General features: G+C 44.7%; 1 protein-coding gene across 2 annotated transcripts in view; it reads right to left on the reverse strand.

Annotated features, from left to right (window-relative positions):
- METRNL (meteorin like, glial cell differentiation regulator) overlaps positions 1-17,894 on the reverse strand; it is a 31,567-nt gene extending 13,673 nt beyond the window's left edge. The window contains exons 1-2 of one of the 2 annotated variants that reach the window (XM_020785910.3): positions 17,554-17,894; positions 8,949-9,337 (exon numbers count right to left, since the gene is read on the reverse strand). In XM_020785910.3, coding sequence (XP_020641569.2) covers positions 8,949-9,337; positions 17,554-17,693 — 529 coding nt within the window. In that variant the 5' untranslated portion in view covers positions 17,694-17,894. Of the gene's footprint in view, positions 1-8,948; positions 9,338-14,940; positions 16,620-17,553 lie in introns of those variants that run through there. The other variant, XM_078385926.1, reaches the window with a different exon arrangement.
- Between the last annotated feature and the right edge of the window lie 8,800 nt (positions 17,895-26,694).

Genomic DNA, 26,694 nt, shown 5'->3' on the forward strand with positions numbered 1-26,694 from the left:
CCTATCAAGTAAGTGGCTTCAGGCTTAGGATGCCCCTTCCTAGCCATAAGAGAGCCAGATGTGGCTTACTGGTCCCTCCCTAGTGGCACTCCGGGATCATGCAGCTTATCCAAGGACCACACAAGTGACAGGGGATGTAACTGCATCAGCCACACATACTTGAGGTGACCTCAGCTGGCCCTTCCTGGGAGACACCAGGAGAGTTCAAACTCCCAGCTCCTGATTTTCACAAACAAGTACTTCAACCTACTGAGCCGTGCCAGCACTAGATGCTCCCCCTCCCAAACAGATCCCAAACAAGATTCCTCTCCCCCTTTTTTTTCCTGCTCATCTGCACTTCGCTTTAAACCTTTGAAAGCAGTTCTGAAAAATAAGGCACGTTCAGAGGACTGTGTTAATATTAACATTTAGATCCATTCCTCAAATTCTGAGGTTTAACCAGAAGCCACCTCCAGACTAGACGAGAGGCCTCTTTTTCCCAACTGGGCTATAAATGCTCAAAATCTTGAGGTCAAGTCTTATTTCTTCCTAGCAAAACCATCCTCGGTTTTATAAAACAGGAACTTCTATTTGCACTCAGTCGCACATCCTTTCCCCTTTGGAGCTGAGAGATCTTAGTAATCTTGGTCCCTATAGAAGGAATGGGTTGCACCAGCTGCAAGAAGGTCGTTCAGCCCACGTTTCCTGCCCCTTCGCATATGTTAACTTCTTATCTGGTATTCTGCTGGAACACAAAATAACTTTCCCTTGCCCTCTGGTATCAGGACAATAAAGCCAGAAGCTGGTATATATTAACCCAAGCTGGAGTCCTGCCAGGAAAGTGTCTCGACCCCATATGGAATCCAGATTGGAGTGGAATTGAATTAAATGACTAGGAGCTGGTTAAAGTTAAACTTGGAAAACCAGTTAGCAACAGAAGATCAAAGTTTAAGGAAGCCTTTAAAAATAACCTAAACAATGCTTTATGGGTTGTTTCTAAAAGAAGGTATAGGTATAAAAACGCAGAGATTTTGGTTCATTTCAGATTTTTTTTTCATTTAATCTTAAGCAATTCACTGCAACATCTGGAAATCTGAAACTGCAAAGGCAAGGAAGGCTACAGGACTGAAAAAGCCCAATCCTTCTGAAACAAATCAAACGACACAAGAGAAACACTTAAGACTTGACTTACGATTCACACACTGGACAGAAATGAACCGCCTTCTTTTCTGACGTAAGAATGCCGGGTGATTTGGGTGTTACAACTTAAGCAGATAAAAACAATCTCTGAAAGCAACTGGTATGGTTGCTTCTGGCTGTATAAGCTCACTCTGTACACAAGGAATACAACTTCTGGTGCAAGACAATCTAAATTCTGGAAACAGGCAAGGTTACTTGGATTTCCATGTCATATGTTTAATGCTAAAGCTGGAAGGGGCAGAAAGCAATACACCATCTTCAGTTCTGCATCTGTGCTCTGTCATTCCCCAATTCCAGAAAGTGCGCTTTTAACTTCCAGCTGCAAGTGTAAGGGATGTGCTTCTTGAACAATGCACATGCACATTTGTCTACTCAGAAATAAACCTCAGAGTTCAAAGGGATTTGGGAGGGGAGAGTCTTTTGGGCTGCAGCCTCAGAGGAACTCTCTTGTTTTCTACCTATACCACAGATCTAGGAGAACTAGCTACGGAGCAGTAACCACACGCAGAGGGAGGGAAACCAGGAAGGGTGATCTCCCCACACACCCAATTTTGGCTCCATCCCACATGCTATCAGGCTGGGCCCCCAGACAGATTCCCCCTAAGGAAAAGAGCGATAAAAGCTCCAATCTTACTCAATAGTATTTTGTATGAATGCAACCCTCGTTACTTTGATACGTGTAGCAAAGTTGAACAACTCCAGGCACATATCTTGGGTGGACCAGGACTGCAGCCATCATCTTCCATTTTCTTCTAAGCAGAAAGATGAGGGGATCGACTGGACTCTTAACCTGAGCTCTTGTGAGCTTCTTACGAAGTGGGGAAAACATTAAGAGAGACCTCTCTTTTCCCATGTTACAGGCAGTTTCCTTTCAAGTACTAATGCAGAAATCTTATGCATGATCTAAAATCCCAAGTGCCTTCTCTACAACCCCAAACTCTTGGCTGCACAGTCCAATAGGACTACATCTTCTTAAAAAAATTCTTCCCCAAAGGGTTGTACCAACACAAGCACACAACATATCCAGCCTGTCAAGAAACAATACTTCAGGGATTAGATCAATAGTCAGTACTAGCTGGCTCGCAAATCAATCAAGCTCCTTAAATCGGGATACAGAGGTTTTTTTAAATGTTTCTACTAATCTGCATCACATTATTCTAAGTACTGGCAGAACCAGCTTTTTTTTTAAAAAATGCATGTATTTGTATAGGATTAGCAAAAGAAAGAAAGCATTCACTTATTATTTTTAATAACCTGCTTGGCTTCTTCGTGAAGGAGATGCACCAGTTTTGGCAAAAGGGGCCCCTCCTCTCCAGCCACTGCTTTTAGGCATAACCTTGCTTTGCTTCTCAAAATATAACTCCCCCCACTGTCGCTTTTTCCACTCCTTTTTCTTTCTTTTTGCTCAAAAAAGGCCATTATGTGTCTTTTGGCAGGCAAAACTCTATAAAGCAGGTTCCAGGGGCCTGTGCAAGCTTTTAAAAAGCAAGAGCAAGTGACTCTTTGCTCACACATCCTTCCGCCCTTTCCTCGCTTGCCAACAACATTTAAGCCCCAAAGAACACGCTGTGGCGGGGGGGGGGGCGGGGGGAGCAAACAATAAAACAAGATTCAGCTGAATGTTTACTTGGCATGGGGGGTGCATCTGGGAGAAAGGAAATGAATCTACTTCATTAACTCAGAGAAAAGTAAGACCTGTAGGTATATCAAATTTCACTGTACCTCAACTTTCAGCTGCCCCCCCCCCCAATTCATTCCCTTCATAGTCTAACAAGCAACAGAATGTGGTTTACAGGTAACACTGTTCTCTTAACTATGGTTAAGGCACTTGCGTCAAGCTACGTACTCCCTACTTCCCTCAGAGGAATCTGCCCTTCCCTTCCCAGATGAGAGCTCCTGTGGGGAAGCATTATACTGCTGCCAGATGATGCTGAAATGGTTAAATAATTTGACTCACAACCATAAAGACCTCCAGCCCTTTTTCTTTTGCACCTGAGCTTCCAGAAAGTGAAAGAGACATCTCTATGGAAAATAAGAGACAATGGCTTGATATCTTTAAATCTTGCTTGCTGTGAAGCTACAGAGAAAGATGGTTTAAGGGCTCTTGCACCAGTTATTAAAGAGCCCACTGAGAATCCAGACTCAGACACCCCTAACTGGAAGAATAGCATTGATTGTTCATGTTGTGGAGAAGCAATTGATAAAAGGAATGAGAATACCTATATTTCACTGAACTACAGCTGGTGAAGCCATAGCAGTGATGCTGATGAGAAGGAAGGGGACTTTTGACATGAAGCCCACAATGCAAAACAAAGATGGCAGAGATTATCGTAATTTCAAAGAAGACACACCAGGAAGGAAGGAAGGGATGTGCCAACCCAGCTGTACCAAATTCAGAGGAAGATTCAAAGGAACTGGAGAGATTATTTATGCAAGAACACTTTGGGACAAATGACACAAAAAGATTAGATACTTTCAGAATAAAAACATGAGAGGAAAATGGCATAGACAGAATTTCAACTCTTGATGGGATCTTTTCCCCCTCATAACGCTCACAACACAATCTACTGCACTGCTTCCCTATGCTTAGGCTAACTGCAGACCTCTTCCACTAGAAGCAGCTCTTCTATTTTGTATTCTTTCTTAAATAAAGCATACCATATATTCCTGCTAAAATCCTGAGTCTTTGGCAGTGTTTCTCTTGCTTTATGCATCTAGCCTAATAATCCAACAGCATGCCCTGCATTCAAAGAGAACAAGAAGCTGCTCCATATTATCATATGCAGATTTTGTGGAGGATGCATCCTCATCTGTAAAGAATCTTTCATTCCACTACCACCCATACGCTCCGCTATCAGACCAGGGAAAATGGTTTTTACATCCCTCGCACATCTGAAAGCAAGCTGTGGGAATACCTCACTGTTGTTCCCATTTCACTTTGACTGCTATGTGAATGCACATATTTGTAAATGTTTCCAACCAGCTACTGGACATTAAAATATAGGAAACCCATAAACCAGCAGAACTTGCCTTGTAATAAGCCGATCCCATCAAGATAGAAGAAATGTTTGTTAAAGTTTGACTTGCTTAATGCAGAATAAGCCCTGAAGGTAACAGGGGCTTATATTTCTGAATTCCAGTAAATTAAGTTTGCAGATCTTGGCCAGGGCACAGGGAAGCAGTTTTGCAGTGAAAACTTCGAGCTTGAAGTTTAAAGCACTTTGAATTGATGGAGCAAAGTCTCAGGGAGTAAAGTGCTTTTCAACATGAGTAAGAGGATTGGAATCTCTGCTGAACAGCTGCACAGAAAGATTATTCTAGCTCAGTGAGAGACCCCCAACTTTTCTTTCTTTCATTAAAAAAAGAAGTTCTTGAGGCAGGAGTGTGTGTGTGTGCATGCCTGTGTGTAACAATTGCACTCAAATAAGCCTTTGCCCTCAGATGTTCTAAAATGGTTTAATAAACCTCCTGTTGCAAATTTATGAAGCCATAAAGTGGGATCTGTGTGGAGGTAAGGGGAGGGGTAGAGGGTTCTTTTAAAAAAATATTCTACCGCTGATAAAAGTGACCCTGACAAAGCAGCCTCCATGGCTCTGAAGATTTTAAAGGACATTTTCTTTCACAGCTTACTGGGCAATACAGTCCTAGACACTGCACACCCTTGGGGGGGGGATTACCCTTGCACCTCATATGCTTGACAATCCTATTTTAACCCCCCCTCCACTGTAATAATTTTTAGACTGCATCCCACATCTTTAATCATGATTATGCCCTTAAACACCCTCACTACATGTTAGTGGATGATGGAGATAGGGCAATGCACATCCTATAACTGAGAAGGCAAAAGGTAGCAAGTTGTGGTACAGGCCTGAAGGAACCTGTGGCCCACCAGATGAACACCACTTTCCATCTGCCTTGGCTGCGCCTGTCTTAGCTGGGGGCAAAGAATGATAGGAGCAGCAGTTCATTTGAAGAGCCGGGGCTTCTTCTGCCCTGCTGTATTAGGTATTACAAAAGGAAAAATCAATGTGAGACTATCAGTTTTGGTGAGAGACCTGGGTTTTTTTTGCAACATGTAGTTGTTGTGCCCATGGATGCTGTCTGTTACATGGAAATGTGGCGATTCCTATAAGAGGCGGTTTTTACCTTCTGGATAGTGACATGTCTTACAGTGGATAGATAGACGGGTAGACTGGACAGGTACTGTACGTAGGAGGCAGGCAGGCAATTGCTTTCAAGTGAAACTCCTTGTGATTTCACAATCATGGAAGATGGTAACCTTAGGAGCTAAAAGCTGACACTCTTTTTGCCACATACAGAATTGGAGCTTCTGACCACAGACGGCACCAGCATTTCCTAATCACGTAACTCTAGCACTTATTTTTGGTGGGCAGCAGTGTTGATATTCTCTACACAGCATCTTGTCACTGCCCAATCACAAAACACCCAGTCTTGCTCCTGGAGAAAAATGTACTAAACCAAACAAAGATGCATTTACATTGGAGATAAATCCATTTCTGATCCTGTTAGTCACAAGCACCTGGTTTTACCTGCATGCTCACAAGAGAACAAGTCAGTCATAGAGTGGCAGCTTGGTTGCAAGGCTTTTGTGCTCTTTCACTTATACAGTAGCTGCAATTTCCTTTCTAATGCTCACTAGAGAAGCCAGAGAAAATGTCAGCAGTGGTGGGTTAAGAGTTAAAGGGAGTAAATGGCTGAGTAAAACAGAAGTTTGCAACACAGTGGCCACTCACTGCTCCAATGAGCTTGCTTGGGAATGTTAGTTCGCAGCAGACTATTTGCCAAGCCCAGATTGAGCAAAAAAAGGCGAGTATAAACTAATAAAATGCTGGATCTATTAATTAAAATCCTGGCACTCTGACAAACGGTAGCTGCTTATGCGCTGATGCACTTTGAAATGTCATGATTTGGGGGGCACAGTAGGTCATTAAACTTTTAATGAAATGACTGGTGAACTTTGATCCCAGCTGGTGCAGGAAAGGAGTTGAAAAAAAATTATGGGCCGTGTTCAATCGTATCATCGGGAATGTATAAAGGCAGGTAAGAATTAGTTCAATGAATCCAGTGCTATGTTGAATATAATCTCAAGGCTTTATAGCACTTTGGCCCTCCAGACATTGCTAAGCTGCTGGACAACAATTCACAGTGTCCCTTACCACTAGCTAGGCTGGCTAGATCTGATGGGAATTGTAGTCTAAGAACAACTAGAGAGGCACCACTGCCCACCCCTGCTTCATAGATGCTTTGTTACCCTAAAAAAAAAGTTTACAGTTTAAAACTAATTGAAAGAGATACAGTAAGGGCTGCACTCCTTCACCGCCACCCCTGTTGAGATAAAGTCTCATTAGACTTAATAAGCCTCAGAGCAGCATACATAGTGTTAGGTTGGAAATATAGGCTCTGAATATATTACATTCGGACCCAGACCTCTAGGAGTTAATCAAAGGAACATACTTACTCCCCCTGACCCCCAAATACAGATCCATCAAGAAAGAGATACCACAGCTCTGAAGAACTGAACTACATATTTTTGCAACATATAGAGAGCATAGAATTGGTTGTGGGTTTGTAAACTGGACCTTTAGAGGGAGATGATTGAGAGATCCATAGAATTAATCCTGTACCCACAGATGCCTGAGCTGCTGGATAGCTCAGTGGTTCAGGTATCTGGTTGTTGAGCCAGAGGTTGGGATGTCAATTCCCCACTGCGCCTCCTTGACAGGGGCTGGACAAGATGATCCATGTGGTCCCTTCAAGCTCTGTAGTTCTAAGATGATGATGATTAAGTGGGATCCAACTATTAGAACAGCCAACATTTACAAGAAATGACTTGTAAATATATTCAAACAATTTTAGCTTTCCCTAAAATTCTAGTTTTGCCTGCAAAAATCTAACAAAGGCTTAATAATAAAATCACATCAAGGATGGCTTTAAGAACAGACAGATTTTAGCATCTGAAAGGAGGAGAAATGCATTTTATTTTATCACAGAATGTGCACAAAGACTGATCAGCTGACATATATTAGCACACTTAAGCTGCTATCCTATGTCCAATTTATCTGGGAATAAGTCCCACTGAAGTCAATGAGACATGGTTCCGGGTAAACCAAGGATTAACTAAAAGTGAATTCACTGCAGTAATGATTTACTATTACAAGATACATTAACCTTAAAACAGGCAAAGAAGACATGCATCTTTGAAAGCAGAGTGTCTTGCGCGAAGTTGTAATGGCAAATGCGCCACCTATCAACTCCTGCCAAGAACTGCAACTGCTGTAGAAGCTGAAGTAGATCAGGAAGGAAGGACTCTGCTAGGCAAGCAAGGTCACCCAAAAGCAGATGTCTATAATCAGACACTTGGAATTGACAGACAGCCTTGCTTTGCACAGCAGAAAATGTCGACTTCCCCAAGGCAAGAAAAAGATATCTCCACTCATAGATGGGAGGAGGGCTTTTGGAAAAGCTGACTGCCACAAAAATTTGCATAAAACTCACTTTGCAATACAGAGGATGAAGTGGGGCTGCTGCAAAAGTCTCACAAGTCACATGCTAGGTTTCACTGAAATCAAGGGAGAGTAGCTGACTCAAAACAAAGTAACAGCATGGATGTTTCTCAAAGTAGGCAGCAGCATTTACCAGAACTTAGAGAAAGCTGCCTTTTGAACTACAAGCTCCAGAATCCCTTACCCTGAACATGAGGGAGCCGCCCAAAGAGCCATGGATCAAACACAAAAAAGGGGGGGGGAGTTTTCCCAAGCACGGTTATCCACCTGTTCCCTGAGCTTCCACACTTGCTGCAAAAAGGATCAGTGTCTTTTGCTTTGTGACTCCTGCTTGTGAAGGGTTCTTTATGCCATTTTGCTGGTTTGAGACAGTTTGGAAGGAGGAGGAAATATTTTTAAAAGCAACCTGTTTGTCTGTGAGCTGGATCAAGAGAGACACTTTTAATCCCACAGCGTATAAAAGTGCATCGTATCACTGCTCCATCATCACAGCGGTGAGACTGTCCTAAGGAGACAGCTCTTGCCCTACCAGTAAGTCATTCTTCCTTGCTAACTGTAGGTAATTAGGTCAAAGAAGAGATAGGAGTGTAAAGACAAAGCAAAGGAGTACAAGGCAGGGAAGTCTCTGCACAACCGACAACAAAACTGGTTGAGCGGCTTGCCATTCAACCACTGCCCAAGCAACACACAAGGAATGTATAATGCGGTCACTCAGATTCATGCAGTTTAACCTCTGGAACTAAAATCCCTTAGAGATGAGCTGTGAAGCAGCCCTGACTTTCCAACATACAATCTTTCATTTTAATTACTTGTGTGGCCACCTCCTCAGGGTCCATTTCAGAATCTATGTCTTTATAGTGGGGGGTGGGGGGCAGCTAAACAACGAATGATTTTTAAAAAGAAAAACCTCAAGGGAAAATCTGTAGGAAGTCAACAGGTGGTTCACTTCTGAGCAAGCCAAGCTGCACACGCTGACCTGGTAGGAGGCCAATGAATATCTAAAGTTGTTTATTTTTAACGTTTCCAGCACTTCCTAAAACAAACTTGTTTTTGCTGCAGCCACACTTAAAAGTGCTGCTTTCTTTGCAAGAAGCAACCGATGAGGTTGCCAGTGATGTATGACTAAGTCACTTTCCTGACTCTCCAGCTACTCTGCAGAGCCTGAAAGCTGATCAACGGCAGATCCTGGCACACCCTGCTCACACATGCACAGCGGCAGCAACAGCCAGCCTCTCAACAACTCACCAGAAATTGTGTGCAAATCAGATTCCGTCCCCTTGTTTATGAGTTCATACTGGAAGCCTGTAATCTTCCGACTAATGTCCAGCTGAGGGGTTGCCTCGACAAAGAGCCCACCCTCATCATAGCTGAAGCAATGTATTCTGGTCGGGCTGTGATCTCCATCTCCAACCAGCAGTTTCAGTTCTCCAGTTTTTTCCAAATAAATATTTGCTCCTGCAGAGTCCTTGAAAGGCTTTATGCAAACAGTCCAATGTTTGGGAGATGAAGATACAATATTGGGTCGTAGATTGACTATCAGCGCTCCCGTCGGATACATCCATTCTATGGATCCTTCAGAACAGCGGAGGTAGACCTGTTCCACATCTTTTTTGTGAGACTCGTGCGTTAATCCGCTGGGGGGAAAAAAGAAGATGAAAATGTTACATAAAAATGCCTCTTTTAAGACCATTCTCTCTCTCTCTCTCTCTCTCTCTCTCTCTCTCTCTCTATCTATCTATCTATCTATCTAATTCCATAAGTAATAGTGCAGGAATTTGCATGAAGGTTCTGGAAAACTGAATCAAGTGTTGTTAGAGACAGGGAGTAAGAGTTTTGAAAGCCTTTCAGTTAAATTGAAAAGTGATGGTTTTTATCTCAAAAGGTCACAACAGTACTGATAGTGCAGGATGATAATGAGGTTCAGATACTTTACTTTTACAAAAAGACATGAAGAGACAAGGCTGGAACCACTCAGGACATCTATGAACAAAAAGAAGCACTAAATGTCAAGTCTGCTCCTACACTACAATAACCCCTCTGCAAGGAGCATCACAATCCAGCTATGTTTGCAGGAATCAGAAATGGGCCATGGTGGCTCCTTCCCCAGAGGTGGTTAGGCTGCCTCTTTCAGGGCCCCCTCACTTTTGCATACTCTGGCTAAGGCTGCTAGGCATCCTGCCCCACATCTGGAGAGCCAAAGTAGCCGATTCCTTATATAAACACTTTTCTATAATGTTGTAGGAAAGACAAAGCCAGATTTCAAAATAAATGTGATGTTAAGCCAACAAAGTTGCATGTACTCTGTAGCTCTGCAGGAAAGACATATTATTCTTAACATCAATGAGCATTTAATTTAGTTGTGTGAGAAATCACTGGGGAGGAGATTGGGGGAAAGGAGACAGAAGAAAAAGCACACAAGCCAACATAAGGTTTCCATTGGATGGAGGAGCGGCAGTCATTATTGGGGATGTTAGTATGACACACTGTTCAAAGCTTACCAAAGGAAGCGCCAAGAAACTCAAATTTTAATCATCATTGTTAAAATACTGTCTGCAAACATATGCTGCTGAATAATCCTGAAAAGCCACATCAAGAGCACAGAGGCTTGTGGGAGAATAAGCTGGTTCTTGACCTATGGGCTTTTGTCCTCCAGCACAAGGAAACACTTGCCATAGTAGGGAAATGCAGTTCTCAATAGGATATTTGATACAGACTGTGTTGCCTTTTTAAAGGTAAAGGTTCCCCTTGACATTTTTAGTCCAGTCATGTCTGACTGCAGGGGTCGGTGCTCATCCCCGTCTCTAAGCCACAGAACCAACGTTTGTCCGTAGACAGTTTCCGTGGTCACGTGGCCAGCGCGACTAGACACAGAACGCCATTACCTTCCCACCATGGTGGTACCTATTTATCTACTCGCATTTACATGCTTTCAAACTGTTAGGTTGGCAAGGAGCTGAGACAAGCGATGGGAGCTGACTCTGTCGCATGGATTCAATCTTACAACTGCTGGTCTTCTGACCTTGCAGCACAGAGGTTTCTGCGGTTTAATCTGCAGCGCCACCACATCCCCCTATTGTCTCTTTACATATATACTGCACAATGCTGTGATCTGGTTACACATATGGCAGTGGCCTTCAGGACTGCTGTTTGCAAAATGCCAGTGTGGTGTGCGGACAAGCATGATAAACTCAGAAATGAATTGAAACCCATTTTCAAAAGAAGCAAACAACTGACTTTAAGAAGACCCTGTTATAAGATGGTAAATGAAAGTTACAAGCCACCTTACAGGGCTGTTGTGCAGTTGAACCAGAGAAGAACAAACGTTCTTGCCTTTATCTGTTGTATTTGCTATTTCTCAAAGTGAGCGCAAAGCAACTCTGATACATGCTCAGAAGCATTCTTGACAGTTGCATATATTCCTGGACTGAATTCTGCACTAGGGGAGTGGGGGACAGAGGTCTTTAACCAGTAGTTCCAAATAACCCAGACTACATTATTTCCATCAGTAGCTCCAAATAATTTAGACTACATTATTAACATCCAGGCATAGCATTTCTGAACTAGCATGTGCTGTTAGCATATGAGCAAAACCACAGTATAAAGACCAGTTGTCAAGATCCCTGGAACTACTCCAGTTTTAATGTGTTTGCTCTTCATCAAGATTAAAGTAATCTAAAAAGGAAAGTCACTGGAAAAAGAGACTGGAAGTTCAGCTTTGAAGTCCCTGCAGCAAGTGACCTCAACATTAGGACAATGGTTTTATGCATGGGAGGACAGCTGTGAGCGTTGCTTGTGCTGAAAGCAAAAGTGGGTCCCGGCTGTGGAAGGTTTTTTTTTTGGAAAACAATGGTATCCTACAAGTCATAAAATGTTTGAAAGAGCCAGAAGCAACTTGTCTTAACCCTGATGCTCACATTCTCTGTGTTCCTTACTGATAGATGGAAAGGCATCTTTATTTGGGGAGGGGGAGACTGAACACTGGAAACTTATATTCCTTGTTCACCTAACATGATTGCCAACAAAATACAAAGAAATCTGTTGGACTGAAGATAAGGTGAATTGTGCCCCTGGCACAGTCAAACCATAGCCACTACAACTACCAAGTGAGCTCATGGTCCATACAGGGCAATGGGAAACATTGGGCTGAAGCTCTCAGAATTCCTGACACTTAGTTGTTGACCAGGACCCGCGGGAGTTGCAGTCCAACATTAGGGCCACAAATTGCCCATTACTCTGTTTAAAAGACGATGTGGTGGGAGTTGGGGGAAAGGGATGGCATTTACACCTCTACACTCCAATGGCAAACTTCTTGTAAGTATTTTGACCTCACCTCTTTAACCCTAAGAGCTGACCACCTTCAATATGATTACATAGTCTGAAACATTTGTGTAGCACATCTGCCCACATGTTGCTTATGTCTCACTGATGCCAGAGTGGTAGCAGCACGAGTTCCTTGAACAGCACATTAAAAAAAAGCAACTTATTTTTCCACTGCAATTCATTATGCAGCTATGGATGGAAGAGAGACACAAGATGCTTTACACTGTAGAGCCTGGAAATTACTTTTTAAAGCAAAAAACAAACAAAACAACATGCTAAAGCTGCCCGTAACTGAGCAATGACGGGATAGCAGGGATAGCTCAGTGGTTTAGATACCTGGCTATGTAGCCAGAGGCTGGGAGTTCGGTTCCCCACTGTGCCTCCCTGGGAGAGCCTGGACTTGATGATACATAGAGTCCCTTCCAGCTCTGTAGTTCTGAAATTCTGAAATGCTTTGGGACCCAACATAATCTTGGCATCCCACCACTGCTCAATTACAGACAGTTCTAGGGTGCCATTATATTAAGCGTTAAATGGAATCTGCTAAACAATTCCCTCCACAGAAACCAGCTTCTAATGGAGACAGATGAGTAGGACGCACACTGGTCATGCACCAGGCTTTGCCAGCAAAAGCTTTGCTGCAAATAATTACCGTGATGGCCCCCAGAGATGTTCAGCTGACCCAGGTTTTGTAAAGAAAAAGAGCACTAGATTCAAAATCCACTGCTTCTTAAGCTATCGCATCCACACTTAGTACATTCATACCTAACTTTCGAGGACACAGGCAAAGCAGCATTTAGTTGCTCAGGATGCACAGCACTGCCCACGGCAATCCAACTGGCTTCAAAGCAGAGAAAGGTTTTGAGCCTCATCTTCCCATTCCCCAACCCATCCCTCTAGCAAAGCACAGTAATCCTCCATTAAATAAGCAGAGAGATGCAAAAATGTAGCAGCTGCATTATCATGACACTTCTTCCAGGATAGCCAATGTCAATCTGCAATCTATAAAGCCCACTTTTTCAGCCCAAGGGCTGAATTCATTCTTAGAGAAGTTCTTAGGGGCTGCATTCCAGTGGTGGGTAGAGTCAAGAGAAAAGCAGCAGAACCAAAGAATATCAATGTGTTTCAGCCTAAGGCTTTTCCTGCCACTAAGTCAGTCTTAAGAAAGGAATTTCAGATTTTTACAATGGGAAAAAAACTAAGGTATACCAAGGATGAGAAAACATGAAGTGGTAGTGTCATGACATGAGGTGGTGGATGAGTGAATGGTCATCTAGGAATCAGCTAAGAGACAGATTGGAACACCGAGAGGACTAGAGTCAAACCCCAATATCAAAGCATCCCACCCCAACTATAAACAGAGTACGCTATATAGCATTTTATTTTCACCTTCTAATGTTTGTAAGAAGAACTGTGCTGGTCACACTAAAGATCTCTCTTAACTACTAACTCCAGCACCTAAAGAGAGGTAGAACACTCTAGTCTGGCACATCCCCATCGCTAACCCAGTGCCTAGTGGATATCCACAAACAGGACAGGAGGCAACATCATGTCCCAGCTGTTGGTGCTCAGAAGCCAGTATCCAGAGGCAACATGCTTTTGACCAAACCATCATGGCTGGTAGTCGAAGAGAGTCACTGTGTTTCACTGCCTTCTTCTCCATGAGTATGTCTATGACAAGACCCACCCTAAACAAACTTGTCTGTCTACTCCAGGAAGACGGATTATGTTGCCCTCCAAAGTGTTGCCGGGCTGCAAATCCCATCAACCCCAGGCAGCCCAGCCATTGATGACAGCGACTCTGAGTTGCCTGCCCAGCAACATCTGGAGGGCCACATATTCCCCAGCCTTGGTCTATACTGGCACTCTCAAGATTTCAGGCAGTGCCCCCTACCCCACCCCAACCCTGAAGCAGCCCAAGATTGAACTTGGGACATTTTGCATACAAGGCACATCTACTACTGCACTGAGCTGCAGAGCCACCTTAGAACAGAGAGCCACCTGTTTCGGTCAGTTCCACCCATTTTTTTCAGAAGTCAGATGTTTTGTTATTGTGAAACTGTGAATGTCAGCAAGAATGCGTCATTTGCTGAAACTAAAATACTCGATGACAGAGGGGCAGGAGGGGGGGAAGACTGTTGGGTCACACTGCAACAGGGAAGTGAGTCATGTTACTCATAAACATCCCTTTTGGTTGGCATTCAGGACCTTGACTAGCTCAGAAAAGAGGCATCATTCATCAGTCCAGTAATATATTAATGAGAACAAGCCCAAGGTAAAGGCTGGAAAGGAGACAAGCCAGGTGGTTCTTGGCCTGGATCTTGCCTTTGCCATGTACGTATTCCTAAAATCACCTTAGACAAGCCGCTTATTTCCAGCTTCCCCAAACTGCATAGAGAATAATACTGTCCTCCCTTAAAAGTTGTTTTGAAGGCAAGATTTAGGAAGAGGGGGCCTCTAGAGTCACCAACAATTACTCAACCGTCCACTCTACCACTGGAAAAAGCAACCAAAAACCCCTTTCATCCATCTTGGTAAAACTGGCTGTGCTGTTAACCCACATGGCCAGATTTGCAGTAGAGTTTAGCCTTTTAAATAAGCCAGGCATGGGAAACATATGGCCTTTCAGATATTGGTGGAATGTGGCTCCTATCACTCTTAGCCAGCATTGTCAGTTGTGAAGGATGATGGGAGCTGTAGTCCAAAAACATCTGAAAGGCCACATTCTCCATGTTCCAATAATATACAAATGCACAGTATTTTTTATAATGGCCCACTTTTGTCCTGGATACAGCAATGGTCTTGTACATAGGAAATGCAAATTAAAAACTTAACTATCCTTCAAAACAATCCCCCCCCCCCGAATAAGAAGTATTCATTCTACAGAACCATTAGGAATATTTATAATTATACTCACATGTGTATTAGTTTTAAAGTTGTGTGCAGTGAGTGGAACGTGTGGTCATGAGAGTCTCTCTCTGCAAGACTCCCAAACATATATTTTGGGAGCAAACTCTGGAGTTCCTTCTTGCTATACATGTTAAAGATCACAGAATAGGCAGTATGGGTTTTTTTTTCCATGCAAAGGTGTATTAGCATGCTGCATCCCCCAGTTCCTTTATTAACAAGCTACTGATGATGTAACAGTGAAATGCAAAACTGTAAATATAGTCAGAAATTGGTTGGACAGAGCTTTAGATAGAGGCCTTCCACTTATCAATGTCATTCCACGAGTGTCCCATGTCAATATTTTGAGACCTTATCTTTCTAGATAATGCAAATATTTTGCCACAGAGCATGTGACAACTGTTGACACTTGAGATAATCCACGACTATTTAAATCTTGCCCAAAGCAAAAAGTTACAAAAAAAAGTGTCTGGATTCTCTTCCCCATCCCTCACAAACAAACAGTGTTGAAAACCTTATTTTTACCATTCTGATTTTCTATTTTTCTCTCAGCACATACAGTCTGCTAAATATTGCTAAAACCACCGGATTTAAAAGAAGGCCAAATCTACTCAAGCCCTTCATTGGTGCTCCATTTGCTAAAAACCCTCCCTAAACCCAACTATGGATTGCAGAGGTGCTCCCATGTGAGCAGTGGTTTCCCCATATGGATGAAAACCTCTGAAAGAATCTGAAAGCCATAAAGACACATTAAAATGATTACAGCAGATTAAAGCTGGTGCAGGAGGGGGGAGGGGAGGAAGACTTTAGGAGCCAAGGAGTTCTAATGATTTCACAACCAGAATGATTAGCATAGCTGTGGCAGCCAAGGAATTACTGGGCACCCATCTGCCATCAGCAGTGCTGATTTAGATCTAAAAGCAACATCGGTGCTGTTGTGCCATAGGTGTAACAGAGACCAGACTGACTCCAGACCTGTATCTTTCCAGATCAGTATTGTTCAATTAACAGGTGAGGTCTATAAGGAAGTCAGCAAAATTTTAGCCACCTCCTCAAAGCAATCTCCCCAACCCCACTTTATCATTTCCAGGGAACAGCTATCAACTGCACACACAAAATAATCAGGCCTCAAGTCTTGATTAGGATTTATGACTTTCCCCTGCTTCCCACCAGAAAAGAAAACTCCAGCTCTCTTCCCTCCAAGATTAGGTAACCTGATATGCCTTCACCAACTAACCAAGCTTGCACTCATCTGGCCTTGCAAGGTAAACACGATAAAAAGGGAGGAAGGGAAACCCACTGGGGTGATTTAGAGCAAAGCTAAACAAAAGAAGATGATCAAATAGGGGATGGAAGGGCTTCATCAAGCAAGCCACAGCCTGGAGTTTGCCAAAGCTGAGCAGGGCTGCTGAGGAGAGGACACGCTAGAGGTCATCCATTCTGAGGGTCACTTTAAGTTTGATGCCACCTGAAGGCCCACAACAACAGACACCAACTAGAATTTTAAAAAGGAGACGGCAAAGATCGCCCCAGAACTACAATTTCGATCAGCGCTCGCAGGGCTCCCGGGGGCGAGTCCTATTGCGTTACAGTGGAGTTAATGGCTGGGTGGCAGGAGGTCACCCAAGCCAGGAGAGACAAAAGTGTGTCATTCTGGTGTTGGGTTGCATAGATGTGGAGGCTCCTGCTGCTGCCGCCGCCGCCGCTTCTCGGAAAAGACGCGCCTCTACCTTTGTCTGCTCCGAGCCAACCCACCCGCCTCCCGACGGCGATCCAGCTTGCCCGCTGCTTTGGCAAGATCCTCATCCTGGACACCATCGGAATGTTAATCGAAGGGCCCCCTCCTTCCTCTTCCCCCATAAGTCAGGATGCACAACAAAGTGGGGAGGGGAGAAAGAGGGAGATAGGTCCTTTCTCTCCCCCCCCCGCCCGCCCGCGCCAACTTCTCCGTTTGCATCAATCAAATCCATGTGTCTCTGAAAGCCGCTCCGGAACGGGCAACCCCAGCCGAGAGCAGGCGCCGCCGCCGCCTCCTGGAAGAAACTTCGCTCAGCAAAAAACGAGAGAGAAGAGTAAAGCCCCCGCAGTGGCACACGCATGAACCCCCCCCCACACACACACACAGAGAGAGCCTGCACACCCGTCGACTCGGGGGTCAAGAGCGTGGCGAGGGGGCGAGTTCTCCTGGGACTCGAAGTCGCCGCGCCTGGCATCGGCTCCGAGGGGCCGGGCGCCCTCCCTCCAAGCCACCGGCGCTCCACCCGGGCGAAAAGGGGAGCCCACTGCTAGGCGGAGAAGGCCGGCAGATGAGCCGGGGACGCGAGCCGGGGGGGGGGGAGACGGGTGGGAGAGAAAGTCCACGAAAGTCGTGCAAGAGCAACACCAGAAGGTAAGACAGCCTCTTCGACACCCTCAATAAAGGAGGACGAAGGGGGGACCCCCAAGGAGGGAGGGAGCCCTTTAAAAGGAGCCTGCAAACCTCCCCCCCCCCGCTTTCGACCTGGCCCGCAGCACCGAGGATCCGAGGCGCGGGGATATGCCCGGACAAAGTCCCGGCAACGTCCACGGAGCCCAGGGAACGCCGCTGCGAAGCCTTCTCTCCTGCCCGGCTTAGCGCCCTTACCTCCCCTTCCAGCTGCACAGGTCGCTCAAGTACTGCTGCGCCGCGCAGCCCCGGTCCAGGACCAGCAGCCCCAGCAAGAGCAGGAGCGAGGAGGGCGGCGGCGGCGCGAGCACAAGCCCGGGCGCCTGGGCTCTCCGCATGGTCCCCGCCGGGCTGCTCCGGGACGGACTCCGGCGGACAGGGCAAGGCGGGAGAGCAGCGCCCGGAGCCTGCGTTACATGGCGAGAGGAAACCCGAGCCGGAGCAAGCCGCTAGTCGCGCCAGCCCATCCCCGTCGTCGTCGTCGCCGCCGCCGCCGCGCTCCCCCGTCCCTCCACCGCGGCCACTCGGCTCGGCAGCGCGCTCCTTCTCCCAGCCGGCGCTGGCTCGGCGTTGCAAGGCTGAGCGGAGGGCGGGGAGGCTCCTCGCCTCAGAAACCGCCCACTCCACCGCCGGCTGCGAAACCCTGGCCTGGATTCGGCGCGGAGCGGACTCCGCTCCCGCCCGCACCCCGCTCGCTCGGTGAAAGAAGGCTCCTCTCGTTTCGAGAGCTCAATAGCGAGTAGAGGCCGACGGGCTTCGTCCTCCGAGGTGGCGGCCGCGGGGTCCTCTTGGTTGTTTGGCGCCCTCCAGTCACTTAACAGTGACGGCGCCGGGATGAATTAAGAACCTCTGCAAGACTCCTGTCATAAATACGTAGCCCTGGCTCTGGGCATGCACACTAAAAGCCCAAGTTTCCTTTACTGAGTCAATCCACCTCATGGGCGGTCTTCCTCTTCTCCTACGGCCTTCAACGCTTCCTAATGTTATTCCTTTTCCATTGAATTTTGCCTTCTCATGATCTGCCCCAAATAGGCATAAGCTAGCCTCAGTTAGATGGCTTCACTTCTAGGGAGAGTTCAGGCTTGATTTGATCTAGCACCCACTTATTTGTCTTTTCTGGCCCTCCACAGCATGCATAAAGGTCTCCTCAAAAGCTTCCTTCTCTGAAGTGACTGCAGATCCCTATGACAGGTGTAAAACAAGCCTCCAGAGGTTGTTGCACTGTTATCTCCAGCTGTGGATGGCCACACAGGGCCAGGAGGGCGGGAGCATCACCACTGCTAAATCTATTTATTATTTTCATGTACACAGACACTGCGTTACATGACATGGGACACATTACATACAGAATTATGCAAACATACCAGTTTCCCTTTCCTCTTAAATATCAACTAGCTCAATTATGCTCCATGCCAAAGCTGGATCTTTTGGGTCCAGTGACAGGGCTACTATTAGGGTGGGGGGTGGGGAGGCCAGAGCTGTCTAATCACACCCTGATACACTTTTAAAATCGGAATGCCAAGGACTGAACCTGGTAAAGAAGCAACTGTGGAATGCTGAGCATGCATAGTCAGAACATGTTGCCTCTCTGAGTGAGAATTACTCCGAAGTAAGTTTCTAAGAATCTAAGGCAGACCTTTCAACATCACAGTAACCCACTTTTATGCACCAACCACCGATGCTGAAGAAGCAGAAATTGACCAACTCTATGAAGACTTACAACACCTTCTAGAACTGACACCAAAGAAAAATGTTTTTCTCATTCTAGAGGACTGGAATGCTAAAGTAGGGAGTCAATAGATAAAATGAACAACAGGTAAATTTGCCCTTGGAGTTCAAAACAAAGCAGGGCAAAGGCTAATAGAGTTTTGTCAAGAGAACAAGTTGGTCATCACAAACACTCTTTTCCAAAAACACAAGAGGTGACTCTAGACATGGACATCACCAGATGGGCAATACCGAAATCAGATTGGTTATGTTATCTGCAGCCAAAGATGGAGAAGCTCTATACAGTCAGCAAAAACAAGACCTGGAGCTGATTGTGGCTCTGATCATCAGCTTCTCATAGCAAAATTCAAGCTTAAACTGAAGAGAGTAGGAAAAACCACTGGGCTACTCAGGTATAATCTAAACCAAATCCCTTATGAATACACAGTGGAAGTGAAGAACAGATTTAAGGAACTAGATTTGGTGGACAGAGTTCCTGAAGAACTTTGGATAGAGGCTCGTAACATTGTCCAGGAGGCAGCAACAGAAACCATCGCAAAGAAAAGGAAATGCAAGAAAGCAAAGTGGCTGTCCAACGAGGCCTTACAAATTGCAGAGAAGAGATGGGAAACAAAATGCAAGGGAGATAGGGAAAGTTACAGAAAATTGAATGGTGACTTCCAAAGAATAGCAAGGACAGACAAGAGGGCCTTCTTAAATGAACAGTGCAAAGAAATAGAGGAAAGTAACAGAAAGAGAAAAACCCGAGATCTGTTCAACAAAATTGGACATGTTAAAGAAACATTTTGTGCAAAGATGGACATGATAAAGGACAAAAATGGAAGGGACCTAACAGACGCAGAAGACATCAAGAAGAGGTGGCAAGGATACAAAGAGGACTTATACCAGAAAGATCTGGATGTCCCGGACAACCCAGATAGTGTGGTTGCTGAGCTTGAGCCAGACATCATGGAGAGTGAAGTCAAGTGGGCCTTAGAAAGTATGGCTAACAACAAGGCCAGTGGAGGAATGATGGCATTCTTGTTGAACTTTTTAAAATCTTAAAAGATAACACTGTTAAGGTGCTACACTCAATATGCCAGCAAGTTTGGAAAACTCAGCAGTGGCCAGAAATATCAACAATCTCAGATATGCAGATGATACCACTCTGATGGCAGAAAGTGAGGAGGAACTAAAGAACCTTGTAATGAGGGTGAAAGACGAGAGTGCAAAAAACGGTCTGAAACTCAGCATCAAAAAAACTAAGATCATGGCCACTGGTCCCATCACCTCCTGGGAAATAGAAGGGGAAGATATGGAGGCAGTGACAGATTTTACTTTCTTGGGCTCCATGATCACTGCAGATGGGGACAGCAGCCACAAAATTAAAAGACGTCTGCTTCTTGGGAGGAAAGGGATGTAAAACCTTGATAGCATCTTAAAAAGCAGAGGCATCACCTTGCCAACAAAAGTCCAAATAGTCAAAATATGGTTTTTCCTGTAGTGATGTATGGAGGTGAGAGCTGGACCATAAAGAAAGCAGACCGCCGAAGAATTGATGCCTTTGAATTGTGGTGCTGGAGGAGGCTCTTGAGAATCCCCTGGACTGCAAGGAGAACAAACCTATCCGTTCTAAAGGAAATCAATCCTAAGTGCTCACTGGAAGGACAGATCCTGAAGCTGAGGTTCCAATACTTTGGCCATCTGATGAGAAGAGAAGACTCCCTGGAAAAGACGTTGATGTTAGGAAAGTGTGAAGGAAAGAGGAGAAGGGGATGACAGAGGATGAGACAGAGGACAGTGTCATCGAAGCTACCAACATGAATTTGACCAAACTCCGGGAGGCAGTGGAAGACAGGCGGGCCTGGCGTGCTCTGGTCCATGGGGTCACAAAGAGTCGGACATGACTTAATGACTAAACAACAACAACAAATTTCTATAAGTACTCAGTGTGTCCTTAGGATAGAGTGATGGACTAGGACTCTGGAAAAAGGTAAAGGTTCAGGTTCCCCTTGACATTTTCAGTCCAGTCGTGTCCGACTTTAGGGGGCGGTGCTCATCCCATTTTCAAGCCGCAGAGCCAGCGCTTGTCTGAAGACAGTTTCCGTTGTCACGTGCCCAGCATGACTAGGGAACACCGTTTTACCTTCCCACCAAGATGGTACCTATTCATCTACTCACATTTACATGCTTTCAAACTGCTAGGTTGGCAAGGAGCTGGGACAAAGTGATGGGAGCTCACTCCATCGCGTGGATTCGATCTTACGACTGCTGGTCTTCTGACCCTGCAGCACAGGCTTCTGCAGTTTAGTCCACAGCGCCACCAGGGTTCAAATACCCACATAGCCATGGAAACTCACAGAAGGAGTGGAATTGGTAAAACCACCCCTTAAATAGCTCACTTATCTTGAAAACCCTATTAGGGTCACTATAGGTTACTTCCAACTTGGTGACACACAGCTAGCTAAGTTTCTATCAGAGTGAGTTGTTTATAGACACCATTCCTCTTTAACATAGAAGAAGAAGAATTGTGCTGCTTATATGCCATTCCATAGTGCTTAAGACACTCTCTGGGCACTTTACAATTCAATTATGCAGGCTATGCATTGCCTTCCCAATTAGCTGGGTACTTAGTTTACTGACCTCAGAAGAATAGAAGGTGCTGTTAACCTTGAGCCCACTACCTGGACCCATTAAGATCAAACTCTGGTCTTGAGCAGAGTCTTAGCTGCAGTACTGCAGTTTAGCCTCTGCACCACAAGGCTCCTATGGTATACTAAACTGAAAGCTAGCTAAGGGACAGGGAGAGATCTCTGTGATTCTTGTGTGGTAGCAGATAGGGATTTCCATGTGTCTTTGGGCAAACTGATTTTCTGCAACCTGAAATAACCCACAAGTTCTTTGAAGATATTTGGATAGATTTGAGGGTTTCTGCCTTGTTACAACTTAAGTGGTTCTAGAACCACTTATATATAACCACTTAAGCTGGATAGATAGATCGATAGATCTCTCTATATAAGAGCTGGCATGGCCCACGGTTTGAAGAAAGATGGTCTTGAACAGGTATGTGAACAGCATTAACATGAAACTTCAGAACGGAGGACTTCATTTTCAAAAAGCATTTTCAGCTTATGCATTAGAACTGTGTTCTCACAATGACGTAAAAAGAGACAAAGGCTGTCCTTAAATTATATATATAAACTCAGGTTTGGCTTAAAGTTTGTTTGCAGGGCCCAAAACACTGCTTTATATATATATAATGCAGTATTTATACGCACGCACGCACGCACGCACACACACACACACACACACACACACACACACACACACAGAGAGAGAGAGAGAGAGAGAGAGAGAGAGAGAGAGAGAGAGAGAGATGTATATCTAGGTTAGACCCACTGAAATCAGTGAGATTTATGTGAGTAACACATCCCATTCATTTCAAAAGACCTCCTCTAACTGGGACCAAAGCTGCCTTTAGCCCCTTCATACTCAATACGGGAAAGAGCTACAGTTACCCACATGGGAGGAACACATTCTTCCTATGTATTTGTATATCATTGTTAGTTAATATCTCTTTCATCAAAGGAGGAGCCCAGTTTTAGATGGAAGAAGCTTCATACACATTCATGTGCTTCAAGGGGGAAAGGGGAAGACTCGAAGAGCAAGTGGCAGAGAAACATCAGTTATCCCAACAGCTTAACAAACCAACATCCGAATTCAAACAAAAAGAGTACATTTAAATATGTTCAAAACTAGAAACATGGCTCCAGCTGGAGAATATTTCTTAACTAATTTTTTTAAAGCAACAGGTGAAATTGTGCTATTTTCCATGTTCTCCCTGTAACATATATGTCAGCTCTAGCAATCTCAGAAGCACTGCTTCCCTGTCGCAACTTCCCATGCTGTGGCAGTGGTAGCTGAGAGACCGTCATTAGCACCCCAGGCTCATGGTCGCAGTGGGGAAAACCAAGTGTGTGGACCACTGCCTATACTCTAGTTTGTCAGCACTGGTCCCCTTCTATAAAGACCCCTTTACAAGCCTGATGGCACTATAAATGCTTGTGAAATGCATGCTAGCATACTCTGGTTTCGGGGGTTAGGTTCCCACAGTGCTTGTGATGGAGGACGTTTCAGCCTTACAGCTGTATTACCATCCATTTGTGGATTTTATTTTTCCATGTCAATTTTGTTTTGCAAATTAGGGTTTTTGTTTGTTTAAAAAACCAAATCAGTTGATTGTGAAGTTCCAGTGTGGTTTACAGTAATTACATCAAATGATGATGCAGTAGCTGAAACATCTAATTACTGGGCTAGAACAATACTTAGTGGTTTCATTCTGAGATGAAATGTTGCAAAATTCTTTAGTTTCTTGGGCATGTATCATAATCTGAATTTGTATTCTCAGGATCTTAATTTTCCTTAAATGAATGTTTTCCCCCCCACAAAATTTTGGTAAGGCTTGGGGGTGGGGAAGAATAGAAAGAAAGAAGCCAGGCTTTCTTGTGTCTTAAGAATATATAGCCGTTTCCCACCCTGTAGCAATTTCAGCGTGGGATCATCAGATTCCATTTCTAAAAGGCTGTTGATAGAATCATCAAGTTATATCATAGTCCCACACGTTACACACACAAAAAGACTCTAGTTATCTGAATACTATGTGAACAGGATTCCTGAAAAATGTCATATGTGGAAGAATCATTAATTCTCCATTTGTGGTTGTCTCAATTTTAAAAAAAGAACATCCACTGACTATGCATAAATAATACTAAAAAGGAAGACCTATCAGCACATCTCCTGCAGATGAAAAACCATTTCAGTAGCAGATGTGAGGGGTTCCAGGTTGTAGGTTTGTTTGTCTTCCTTTTTTAGTGTTAGACAAACCTCTCATCATTGCATCTATCAGCCATAATGGAACGTTGCGTGTGTTCCAGTCTGTGCCCACCTTCATATGTGCCAGGTGACCCCAGGCAGCCATACGGCCCCTATTGAAAATGGCTAAATGTTCATTTTGTGGATCAGAATACAGCAGACCCATCACTACCATTAAACAACTTTTGTGGTTCTTTCTGAAGATTAAGGAAGATCAGAGAAAAACAACTTCTTTGCCATTATCACCACTACGAAGTATGCCTTCATATGAACACCAGTCTCTTTTTGATTGGTGTCATTCACAGTCTTCCAGCAACAGTGGTCTAGTTGTCATATCATTCTTCTCATTGCTTACAGCAGTCTTGAAAGCCAGGAAAATGTTTGGATTTGCTTGGTGTAGGAGTGATTGGCCAGAATCCTGTTGTGCAACTGTACACTGTGCAGCTCAGGTGACATCATCAACTACAGTCATTTGGTGGGAATTAAATTTTTCTTATGCTGCTCCTCAAAGTTCTGGGGATCCTTAGGGATCTCTCTTTCATCTCAGTCAAGCTTCTGGGAGCTGAACAATGTGTGTGTTGAGGGGTAGTTTTTAATGCCTGATAATTGCCACCAGCGGCCATTGTGGTGGAACTAGCTCCATGCTGGTGATGTTGAAGAGTCTCCTTATTCTACACCTGTGAAAGGCTTGCCCAGGATGAAAGGGCTCCCTAGGAATCCTTGGAACCTGGGGCAGAACATAAGAAAATTAATCTCCTCCCCCAAATGTCCTTGTTTGATAATGCCACCTGGGTTGTGCAGCTCAAAGATGCACAACAGGATTCCGGACACTGTCTGGGATATTGCTGCATCCCAGAGATCAACCAACATCCACTGAGATGACAGGAAAATCCCCAATAGTACTTAGAAATCTGTTGGGATACTTCCCGAGGCATGTTGTCATCAAGTCAATTCTGACTTATGGTGACCCTTTTCAATGTTTTCCAGGTAGAGAATACTCAGAAGTGGTTTACTATTCCCTTCTTTTGCAGGTGTCGTGGGACTGTGCAGCTTGCCTGAGGCCACACAACCTTTGGCTCCACAGCCAGATGCTTAAACCATTGAGCTATACAAAGTGTATATTTACTGAATTAGTGGGGCCAGCTGCCAATTGGAGCAGAAGCATGATTGCCCTGGTGGTCATAAAGTTCTGGTCAATTCCCACTCAAATTTCACAGCATGAAATTTGAAGTCCCCCAGTACAAAAAGTTGAATATTGATTCCAGGACTATCTTAGCTAAGTGAGAAAGGAAGACTCCTGGGTAGCGGATGGGTGGCACACCAACAGAAGGTCTTGTTTTCTGAACATCCACTTTCAGATAAACACACTTCAAAGTAGAAAACTATGAGCTAGAACAATGCTTCCCGTCCTTGGGTTTCCAGATATTCTTGCACTATAACTCCTAGACATCCTGGCCAGCACAGTTAGTGGTGAAGACTTCTGGGAGTTTTTGTAAGAACATCTGGGGACACAAGGTTGGGAACCAATGTGTTAGAGCAGGGGTCTCCAAACTTTTGAGCTTGGGGGCCACATCATATGTTTTTCACATATTTGAGGGCCAAAAAAATGTGTGTGCGTGCATGTACGTGTGGCCGCATGCCCAAATGCACCCCCGCCTGCATAGACACCCACATATATGTCCATACGCCCACCTACACCCTCGCACAGAGGTCTGCCCAGAAATCCGCATGCATACCCGGACGCGCGCACACATGCACCCCTAGCCACCCAGACACACGCCCACCCTGCATGCACACAAGCTGAAGGGAACAGGCCAGATAAAATGGAAAGGTGAACTGGATGTGGAGACCCCTGTGCTAGAGCATCAGGTCCAAAGGACAGCATCATGACTGAGCTCTGCAGTTTCAGCTATGTGACCTCCAGCCTACAACACAAAGAACCCAAGTGAGCCATGCCATGAAACAAACACACTAGTCCGAAGTAGTTAGATTTCTGTAGAAGAACAGAAACAAAATTTCTGTGTCAAAAACATTTTTTTAAGAGGTGCTCCCCAAAAGTGACCTTTTCTTTAACTACGTATCTTGCATTTATCATGCTTTTTTCTGCAATATGTAATCGGAAAGTAAACAAGCTTACCTAACAAGTCTGATTGCTGTGGCCTGCACTTCTCAGGTCATTCCATTGGAAAAGGGGGGGGGGGGAATTGGTTGAGTGAATGGCATGAAATATGCATTCCCTTTAACATCTAGTCTGACCATACATTATAAGCAAGATCAGCGTGCTTAGCCAAGATTCAATGCTGGATGACTATTGCTTTCCCATGAGGGACCTAGCATTCAGCAGCAGTCTTTCAGGTCAGGGGAACTATCAGCAAATTCACTCAGACTCTGCAAATGGATGAGACAGTCCATCTGCCTCCTGCTCTCTACTGTTTGCTTCCTCTTGCTTCCTTCCAGCAAGAAGGCCCTGAGATGTAATTCCTGGATGTGCCTCTATATGTCAAAACTCTTCTAAGCCTCAGTGCAACAGCTTTTGCCTGAGAAAGACCATAGGCTCCCTCTGTGTAAACACAATGTTTAAAAGACAATAATAAATGTTTTTGCTGCTATCAAGATCCTTCTCAGCAAATCACTTTTATAAACAGTCTTCTCAGGAGCATCTGTTCCTGGGACTACCTCTCTGTCTTCGTTCAGACAGACTCATTTTTATATACACCTGTGTGAATGACACCAAGCTGCTAGGGTCTTTTTGGAAGGAAC

Source organism: Pogona vitticeps, chromosome 2, assembly GCF_051106095.1.
Source record: "Pogona vitticeps strain Pit_001003342236 chromosome 2, PviZW2.1, whole genome shotgun sequence".
Lineage (NCBI taxonomy): Eukaryota > Metazoa > Chordata > Lepidosauria > Squamata > Agamidae > Pogona > Pogona vitticeps.